Source organism: Anas platyrhynchos, chromosome 1 (genome assembly GCF_047663525.1).
Source record: "Anas platyrhynchos isolate ZD024472 breed Pekin duck chromosome 1, IASCAAS_PekinDuck_T2T, whole genome shotgun sequence".
NCBI lineage: Eukaryota > Metazoa > Chordata > Aves > Anseriformes > Anatidae > Anas > Anas platyrhynchos.
This window is the reverse complement of record NC_092587.1, coordinates 204086135-204096382: the sequence shown is the minus strand read 5'-3', so window position 1 is coordinate 204096382 and position 10248 is coordinate 204086135. Positions and strand designations below refer to the sequence as shown.

The 10248-nt window shown below is 48.1% G+C and overlaps 1 protein-coding gene across 11 annotated transcripts in view; it reads right to left on the bottom strand.

The window, feature by feature from the left end:
* Positions 1 to 5570: 5570 nt before the first annotated feature.
* Positions 5571 to 10248, bottom strand: part of PAK1 (p21 (RAC1) activated kinase 1) — a 68358-nt gene continuing 63680 nt past the window's right edge. For all 11 annotated transcript variants that reach the window (XM_027466590.3, XM_038177853.2, XM_027466571.3 and 8 more), the window contains one exon: positions 5571 to 9329. In XM_027466590.3, the coding sequence (XP_027322391.3) occupies positions 9243 to 9329 (87 nt within the window). In that variant the 3' untranslated portion in view covers positions 5571 to 9242. The remainder of the gene's footprint in view (positions 9330 to 10248) is intronic.

Genomic DNA, 10248 nt, shown 5'->3' with positions numbered 1-10248 from the left:
ACGTGAGGCTTCATAAATTCAGCCCCCGAGGCTGGGAAGATTAAAATCCCATCGTGGGATGGGGGCACGGCTCCTGGAGGAGCTGGGGACTCATGGGGGAAGCCAGCTTGGATCCGTCCCACACCCTGCCCACCCAGAATGTGAGAGGATGGTGTTCAAATGCTGCCCTGACAGAGTTATGTGCTCACAGGATGGGGTTCGGGGAGATATCCCGAAGGAGATTTGGGCAAGACTTTGCTGATCTTCAGAATTAAACTAACGAGCATCCTCATGGAAAGCATCTCCTGCATCCGTGAGACCCAAGCAGGAATCTGCTGCACACCATTTCTGAACAGCCCCAGTGCTTATTTTATTTTTATTTAATTTTTTTGCAATGTTTTTTGGCTTTAAGATCTTAATCCTATTAGAGACATAACTCCCTTTGGAGGGGGTGAGGGGCAGACCAGTGCGACAAAAGCAGTTTGTGCAGTTGAATTTTGTGACTTCCAATGCAGGGTGGCCTTTCAGAGGGATACCCGTGAAGTTTCTCAGGGTATAAGGCTTACTTTACACAGCTCCAACTTCTACTTAGCTCTCAGCGGCACAAGAGGCAAAAAAAAAATCCCCCCTAGCCCCAGGAGGCCAAAAAAAAAATCCCCTCTAGCCCCAGGGGGCTGCCTGAAATGCCACCACTTCAGGATTGTCACCCCCATCGTTTTTTACACTGGGATTTTTCCTGTTGGATGAAAAGAAGGTTCCTGAAAAGAAAAATCAGGAAAGTGTTCCCTAAATGGAGAGGGGAAGAAAAAGGCAGAAACGATGGCCCAGTGTTTTTTAGGGAATTGACATTACAAACATAAACTTTTGATTAGAAGATGAGCCACAGAGGTGAGAGCCTGATTCACTCTGAAACCTAATGACGAGCAAAGGGCATGTAACAGTTCCACTCTAAAAGCAGTACTGGGAATCCTTGGATAGCACAAGATCCTCCAGAACCATCATTTTTGTTTGGAGTTAAAATATTAAATCAGGAGGGAACTGCAAAAGGTTGCTGAGGGCAGGAGCAGCTCTTTCTATTGCTGTTTGTTTCTGTTCCCGATCACCTGCAAGCTAACACTCAGCTGGCTGGGGCAGAGGCATGGCGTGGGGCTGGGTGCAAGCCTGTAGATAAATGACTTGGTTTATGGCCTGATTTCTGGAAAGCTGATAGCAAGGGCAGGGAAGGGTGATACTGAGAAGCCTGATGGCACTGATACGATGTGGGGAGCAGCAAGAGCAGCTTCCTTGGGCACCTGGCAGGTGGGTGTCCAGCAGTTTTGGTCTCTGAGGTTGATGTGATGGATTATTCTCCTGAGTGATGTGCTTGTGGCTGTGCTGAGCCCAGTTTCACTGTGGTCCTTGCCCCGGCTGCCTTTCCTCCAGCTGCTGCACCCTCACGGTGTGGACGGGCTCCGTTGGGTACATGGGAATAAGGGGACAGGGCTGAGCAACATCAGCAGCACAAAACTCCTCCCTGCAGCAAAGGGCAGCCCCTGAAAAAGGAAAGGATGATCCAAAACCCTACCCCAAACTAGAAAATATCTCTGTTTCCCCCTCCCCAAAATACTGGCTTGCTTTTGCATCCTGCCCTTTCCTTCGGGCGCAGAGATGCAAAGCCCTTGGTTTGCTCTGTGATCACCTGGCGGATGACACAGGGGCTGGGCAGGGGCTGCTCTGCCTGTGGTATCTTTGGCTCAGAGTTCAGCAGCTTATCTCAGCCAGAAAATCCTTGCCCGGTGTCCCAGCCCTGCCAGCAGCTGACATTGAAGGAGAGTGAGCGAGCGGGGTTGTTATCACGCTCCACGTGATGGACCTCATCCAGCCCAGCTCCGCACCAGGACCTGCTGTGAGCCCTGCCCTGGGGTTTATGAGCCCATAACGAGGGCATCTGCGGGGGCCGGAGCTGTGACAGCCCGGCTCAGGGATATCAGCCTTGAACTCCGCTGGGTTTTGCTTCTATTTGTGTCAGAAGATAAAATTGTGGGGGGATGGCACAAACAGGGAGCGCCAGGAGCAGGGACATCTCGGTGCCCAGGTGCCTGCTGAGATACAGAGTCCAGGGCTGTGTTTTGGTGAGAAATAACCACATTTGAGTCCTGCCACTGTCCCTCAGTGGTTTGGGGACATTTGTATTGATGGGATCAGTCCCCCACGGGCTGAGCTTGTGTCCCCGCTCTGTAGGGTTGCACAAGGAGCTGCTGCGGAGCCTGGAGAGGAGGTGACTCACGCAGGGAGCGAGGTCCCTGTAAGATTAACCACAGAAACTGCAGCGTTTATGGGCAGGAACAATACAGGAGGAGGGCAGGGGGAGAACTTCAGCCTGGGGCAGAGCAGGGCCACCAGGCTGAGGGAGGTGATCCTTCCTTCCCCTCTGCTCTGCGCTGCTGAGGCCGCCCCTGGGGTGCTGGGCCCAGCGCTGGGCCCCCGAGGTGCCGAAGGGCCTGGAGCACCTCTGCCATGAGGAGAGGCTGTGAGAGCAGAGGAGGCTCCAGGGGCTGCCAGCCATGGCCACCAGCACTGCCAGGAGGTGCCGAGAGGCTGGAGCCAGGCTCTGCTCAGGGGTGCCCAGGGCCAGGCCCAGAGGCCCCAAGGCAGAGGCACCTCCAGACCCTCAACAGGGGGCATGGCCGAGTGTAAAGAGCCTGAGGGCAGCTTCATGCTGAGCAAAGGAGGAGCAAAGCCCGTGTAGATGTGCCCAGCTACAGGGAGCACAAATACAGGCTGTGGTATGGCCAGGGGAGCCAAATATTTCTGCACTGAGCAGAGGTGGAGAACGGTGAGGGAACCCCGCTGGATGTCAGGAAGAGAGCACAGCGAGGTTTTGCTTTGCTTTCTGCCTGCTCTGCTGCTCTGTGCTGCCTCCTCCTGCCTCACGCTCCTCCAGATTCAGTGGGTGAATCTGGACCAAGGCCTTTGTCCCTCCCCTGGTGGCCCCCAAGTTATAGGGACACCCTGCTACGCCCAGGGTGTCCTCTTTCTATGTCTCTTCTCTTCTCTTCTCTTCTCTTCTCTTCTCTTCTCTTCTCTTCTCTTCTCTTCTCTTCTCTTCTCTTCTCTTCTCTTCTCTTCTCTTCTCTTCTCTTCTCTTCTCTTCTCTTCTCTTCTCTTCTCTTCTCTTCTCTCTCTCTACATGAGTAGAGTAGAGTAGAGTAGAGTAGAGTAGAGTAGAGTAGAGTAGAGTAGAGTAGAGTAGAGTAGAGGAGTTCAGTTGGAAGGGACCTAAAAGATCACTAAGTTCTGATCACTTCAGGGCTAACCAGCCATTAAAGCACATCACTGAGGGCATTTTCCAAATGTCCCTTGAACTCTGGCAGGCCTGGGGCACCAACCACCTCCCGAGGAAGCCTGTGCCAGTGTCTGAGCACCCTCACGATACAGAAACTCTTCCTGATGTCCAGCCTGAGCCTCCCCAGGCACAGCTCCATGCCATTCCCATAAATCTTGACGTTGGTGCCCAGGGAGCAGAGGCCAGTGCCTCTCTCTGTGCCTCCCCTCCTCGGGGCTTCCCCACAGCCTTCTCTTCTCCACCCAGGTGCCCTCAGCCTCTCGTCCCAGCTCCTGCCTCCCAGCCCTTTCCCCACCTTCATTGCCCTTCTCTGTAGGCTCCAGCACTCCTCAGCACCCAACACTCGAGGTGAGGTGCAGGATGGTGCCTCCAGATCGTGGCACAAACGTCGAGCAGATGGAGGTGGAGGACGTGGGATGATGGCCAGGAACCGTGCTGGAGCACCACAACCACCTCCTGATGCCTGCTGGGGTGTGCTGGCTGCCTTCAGCCTCCAAACTTAGCTTTGCAGTGGCAGCAGGGAAACACGAAGAGGAATTATCCCCAGTGCAGCCGCCGGGAGAGGGCATCACAGCCCCAGGAATTGGAAGGGAGCAGCCAGGAAAGCCCGGCAAGCTCACGGAGTTCAAGCTCTAAATTCTCCCAAAAGATGAGCCTTAGGACCAAAACTTGGGACTGTTCTGGACACTAAAAATCAGGGATGCAGGAAAAATATCACTTATATAAAATGCAGCAATTTTCCCTGATGTATGCAGTAGTGAAACTCTCTTCCTCTCTCATACCTACCAGCACATTGCCTCTCCTCCTGCTCATTCCCCCCTTTTCCCTCCCAAATAATAAGACCCTGCAGAACTGTTCCCACCAGTGAAAATGCTAAATTTAGGTATGAAAAACTACAAGTTTAAAGATCCAGGGCAGGTTTTGTGTCTCCTGGTGCATATTTAGCCTTGGGAGACCCCTCTGAGATAATCATAGGTAATTTCCCTCCAATGCAGGTGGAAAAAAAGGCAGCAGTGGGATGAGAGGCCTGGGATGGGGAAGCATTTTGAAGCCACAAAGTTTGAGGAAGGAACTCTGCAGAAGCTCCTCTCTTTTGTGTGGGGCTGCCAAGAGGGGCAGGAGAGGTGGTGGGAGCGATGCCAGCAGCCCTGGGGCTTGCTACCATGGGGAGAGGCAGAGAGGGATGAGGATGGAGAGTCCCAGGAAAAAAATAAAGTAAAATAAAATAAAATACAGTAACTAAACTAAACTAAACTAAACTAAACTAAACTAAACTAAACTAAAAGTAAAGCAAAGTAAAATAAAATAAAATAAAATAAAATAAAATAAAATAAAAAATAAAATAAAATAATAAAATAAAATAAAATAATAAACACTCAAGTTATGGTGTTGAGGGAATTACTGGCAGAGCCACCAGCCCCGTTACCACTTTTTCAGGCACTTTTGGGGTACGTTACCAGGCTCTCCGGTCTGCCTGGCGCCTGGATTTTAGAAGTTTCACGAGGGGAGGAGGAGGATGCAGGACGACACAGTTTGATTGCCTGGCTCTCATGGTACGAGGACATGGACATGGGATGCAGCTGGCCAACTCCCCCTTCCAGACATTCCCTTTTCCTCCAGCTCTCCTCCAACATGGGGCTCAGCACCCAAACAGCTTCTGAGAGCTCACCAAGAGGCTGAGCTGGGCAAGTCCTCTTCACTTTAGGCTTGGTTTCTTGGACTTCCAGAACCCAGCTCTGCCCTACAAGAGGATGAAAACCTACAGCAGGGGGCTTGTTGGGGCACACGTGGCCTCCCCGACCCGGGATGTTCCTTAATCCAAGCTGCAATGAGGCATTTGCACAATTATATAGGTGATAAACTCCTACTCTTGTTAGCAGCCTCACCCCACTGACCCCACATGTAAAAGTGATGCTGGGGAGGGCAGCTTTAGGGGCCAATCCCAAATCCTCCCCCATTTCCTCTGACACCGAGCTCTACCTGGGGAGACATCAAGCAGCCAAGAGGGACAATTTCATCATCTGCCTCCTCCTCAAACTGGGGTCTACATCCTGCTTCCAGACAGGTGTTTCTCAGGGCATTAAGGACTTCCAAACTGGTTAAAATAAGTGGTAGAAATCACACTTTCTGCAACAGCTTTCAGTGTAAAGTCACTTTGTTCCATCAAGTAAGATTTAATTAAAACAGATCAGAGAAACAACTCCTCCTTCAAGCACCCCCATTCATTTCTGCAAGCGCCATTGAAACAAAGGGAAGGAGAAACGGGTCATTCATTCAGGTTTTATTTAAGGTTTCAGTTTTGCTTTCTAAATGGCTGAGCTGACCCTAACAAACCGGGCACTACCAGAGTTACGCCGAGGCAGCACAAAGAAAGAGAAGCACATTTTCCAGCTGATTTTAAATCGGCAAAAGCCCTTGTTATTTCCCAGCAGGACAAGACACGCAGACATCTGGCAGCAGGTCAGATTAGCTCTGGCTCACTTAGCATGGGCTGTAGCTCAAGGACATAAGGCTCAGTCCCCTCTCCGAGCACCCCTTCATTGCACAGGAGCCCCCGCTCCGTCCTGGTCCCAAACAGGATGCCTCAATCCACCGCAGGCTGCTCCAGCATCCTCCAAATTCCCTCAGCAGTTGGGAACTGAGCTTTTACCTTTTGCTTCCTCCTACCCCAACACCCATCTTCTTCCTTGGACCAACACCATCCTCTGTCGCCCTCCCACCCCTTTCCTTGGGGCATCCATTTCGGCTGCAAGTTTCCATCCAGCCCCCGTGGGCATCGCTGCTTTGCCACCAGCAGCAGCTCCCTGCTTCTCTATGACCCCAGCCTTGGTGCTGTGAGCTGGCATTAGGAGCAAACAATGAGACCAGCCCTAGGACTGTAATTATCCACGTGCTCAGTCCAGTGTGTTTACAACCCCAAAATACATCCACAGCTTCTCTATTACTAATCGAAATAAGCCACTGAAAAGTCTCCGTATTTTACGCTAGGGAAACAAAAGACTCAGCCTTCACCTCTTTAAATATAGGAAGCTTGAAATGCACCGGCTGCTTCTTAAATACGAAAATCTTCAGTTCTTTGGAAAAAAAAAAAAAAAGAGATGAGTTTTACCTTTGGCCTCCACCAAGAGCTTTGGGAGCTGTAGCACGTTGTGCCATTTCGGCACCTAACCGGATAGGGTTGCTGAGGATCCCATAAAAAGGAAGCAGGTTTTCAGGGTGGATAGTCGAACAACTGAATATTTCATGTTCTAATATAGAAGAGGGAATCTAATAATCAAATAAATAATTAAAGGCTGTGATTAAAAATGGTTCAGACTCGGTAGAATTAGCTCACACAGTAGGTATATTAAAAATATATTTTAAAATGCCACCAAAGCAGTTCTCTAGTTGCAAGTTGCTTTCAAATCCCAGCAATAAAGATGTTCTCAGATAAAAATAAACATTAAAAAATAAAAAATAAGCCACAGAGGCTAATTTTCAAGCCAGACACTTGTGCTAGCAGCTCTCTGTAGTGACCAGACAGGGCTGTGAAAGGCTATGCAGAGCTGCCACCAGTGCTGGAGCTGGGCAATGCCCAGATGAAGATAAGAGCAGAGAAAAGGATCCATCTCAGGAGAAAAAATATACCTCGTTCTCATAAACTAACTACATTTTTTATTTATTTATCTATTTATTTAAGATTTCTGAGACCATGAAAACATGATGCGTCTCTTAACTTGGAGCTGGGGCTAGGCACACAGTAGCAAGTCAACTTCTTTCACATCACAGGTGGGGAAAATAAAAACAGGAGAGGATGACAGGTCTACAGTCACTGTCTTTCAGCTTCCCAGTGCGTAGCTTTCAGTCCTTACCAAACCAGTAAGGACCAATTCACAGTTGAAGTCAATGAGACAGAAGCACATCATCAGCTTAAGAACGGGGAGAAAAAGCCATTCATGCAGATTCCTTTCCATTGGGCAACAGAGAATCCAAGAAATTAACTTAAATTCAAGTAACCCTTTTTACCATTTTCCCTCCCACAGAAAAATAAGCCCGTGGATGTGCTCACGGGTAGGGCACGTCTGCATTACCACTCTCATCTCAAAGGGGTGCCAAGGATGGAGTGGGAAGGGAAGGCAAAGGGAAGTTGGCAACATTCAATACATTCATGGATCAGGTTTAATCCTGTGCTGTCAAAAAAAGGCAATTGGTGGGTCAATAAGACCAGAGCCACCTTAGATTTTAGATCAAGTGAGATCTAGCCCATCATTCCTTCCCACCCACCCCAAACATGGCATTTTGAGACTTCCGTAGAAAATAAAACCAAACTCCTCACCAAAGAGAATTATTCAAGGGCATTATTCAAGGTCAGTGGCCTTCCAAAAAAAAAGCAAGGGACCTTAAAGGCTTTATCTATGCTTGTAAAACCAGTGTAAGGGTTGTCATGTATCATAGAGTGAGAGGAAAAAAAAAAGAAAATATATATATGTATATATATATTTGCATCACAAGCCCAGGGCAGGGAGGAAAGGACTGGTCCAGCAAGAAGCAGGAATGAGTTTCTGTGCAACACAAGTGCTTTGGGGAGAGAGGAGAGGTTACTCCAGATCTGGATTAAACTCACCCTGGAAATGACCAAAGTGATATGTAAAGAGAAAGCAAGATCTTTTATCCATTCCCTCTGTGTGTAGTTACTCCTCTTCAGAGCCTTTCACTATCCCACAGGACTACAGGAGCTTGTATCACTTAATCCATCACTTGTAACCACCCAGTGACAATAGCATGAAAACCAATCCCATCCGACAGAATTGTCTGGTGACAGGGAATTCTCCACCCCTCCCTCAGCCCCGAGTTAAGAAATGCAGCAGTCGTTTTATTAAAAATCAGGATACAGTAACGTAACGCCAGTGTTTACAACCGATCTCTCTAGTAGTTCCAGGATTGCTGTTGTTTTACATATCATTAGCAACCACAGGAGTCAGTAGCATAAAGATACCAGTTCACTCGCTCATTTCAACGAAAAATGAATGCCCCTATGCTTCCAAAAAAGCACTGTCCATCATCAGTTTGTTTTCTGTTGGCCTTGGTCTAAGAAGCAAGAGTTTTCATCATCCTGCAGGCAAATCTTATCTTTATAATAGTAATTGTTCTGTTTGCTTTATCTTACAGGGCAGGTCTCCACGAAACCTGATAGCACTAATAAAATAACCCAAAAAGAAATCCCAGTTGATTTTTCCTGTGATTTTTCTAGAATATCAGAACTATTTGAAAGCTGTTTAATTACTTGAGTTGAAACTAAAGTGTGCAGGGAAGGACCTCGATTCACACAATTTGGCAAAAAGATCACGAGTTGTCCAACAGCTGCAAGAAGCACACACAGGCTTTCTCCTTGCTCCCTCGAAGCATCCAGCGGTGCTGCAGGAGGGCTGCATGGTGCTGCCCTTGTTCCCCTTCCACTTGTTTTAGCTGTTCCGATTGCTGCTGCCTGCTTCCTTCCCTCCTCGAGTCATCCAAAGCAGAGAGCAGCCTCCGTGCTGTAAGAGCAGCTTGGCAGAAGCAGGAAGAGTCCAGCAGGCAAAAGATTTAATTTATTAAGATAAACATGGTCCACATTATCTTTAAAAATAAACACGGTAAGAAATACGAGAACAAACTGGCTTTGCTACGTGTAGGTCAGGTTCAGATGTTCTCAGAAGATCTTCCCAGCCATAAAATACACCCTTCCCCTACCGTGCCCATCAAAGAGGATGGAAAGACAGTTCCATCTTTACGATCAGCAACTTTCCTGTTGGATGCCCTCCCACGCTCAGCAAACAATACATCTGCTACCCTTCCAGGCAGATCAAAGTTTAAGAACACCCCTGTGAAGGAGGAGCAGGAGGGGACAGGGACAGGTAATTCGGTTTCTGAAAGGAACGTCTAGAAGGCTTGACACGACGGCCGTGCTGACTCTCCCACTTTAATGGTTGTTCTTTGCTGCTTCTTTAGCAGCAATAATCAGAGGAGTGAGACTAGAAAGAGGCTTTGCAATCTTCAGGAACTGGTGCTAGAAAAAGAGGAAAAAAGAAAAAAAAAAAGATGTTACATTTTTCAGAACATGTCCCAAAAACCTGGTGTCCGCACAAAATATCAGGACCTAAACCTGTATGAAGTCCAACAGCCTACTCTGATCTCCAAACAGGTGAAACAAAAAAGACACGATGTTCAAACAAAATGTTCACCGTGACTTTTGGGTCTTATCTGAACTGATAAAGAGCTTTGCACCCAATATATCCTAATTTCTCCAATGTTTATACACTCTCAAGACCAAGCAAGTTCTCCTGGGAAATAAATTTATGTAAAATCTGCAGTGAAATTCTTTGTGGAAGGAAGGTGTAACTAAAAGCAACCTGTGCTGTTCCAAAATATTGCCCAGGGCTTCCTGTGCAATGTTCCTGTGCAAAGTTTTCCCTGTGTTCAGGGTTAAATGGAAAGCTTGCAATACTCCAACCTCACAGAGGAAGTCTAGGTTGAGGACAGAGACTGACACAAAACAGCTAATCAGACGAGTGAAGGCATGAAGTCCACAAGCTGTTCTGGAAACCAAAACTAATTAAGTCCCCCAGGATTTCTGAGCACCAGAAGGGATCGATCACCCAATCTGAACACACTTCAGAGGTGGAAAAATCCAAGGCCAAAAGGTAAAGGCAGGCAGAAATGCTGCAGTCATAATATTCTCCTGACCCAAGGAACAGATCGTTGCTGCTGTCTGATACTCTGGAGCTGGCAAGTCCAGGAGAAAAAGTGAGCTTTCATCTACTGCCATTCTTTCTGCCAGTGATTAATGCTTCATTAGTCTCAAGGCAGCAGCACTCCCAAAGCTGAACCCAGTAGACAAAGTAATGGAAAGAAAGGAAAACAAAAAAGGGAACTGTCTCACAGTCGAGGTCTGAGGGCTCCATGATCACAGATTTATTTTACAAGCC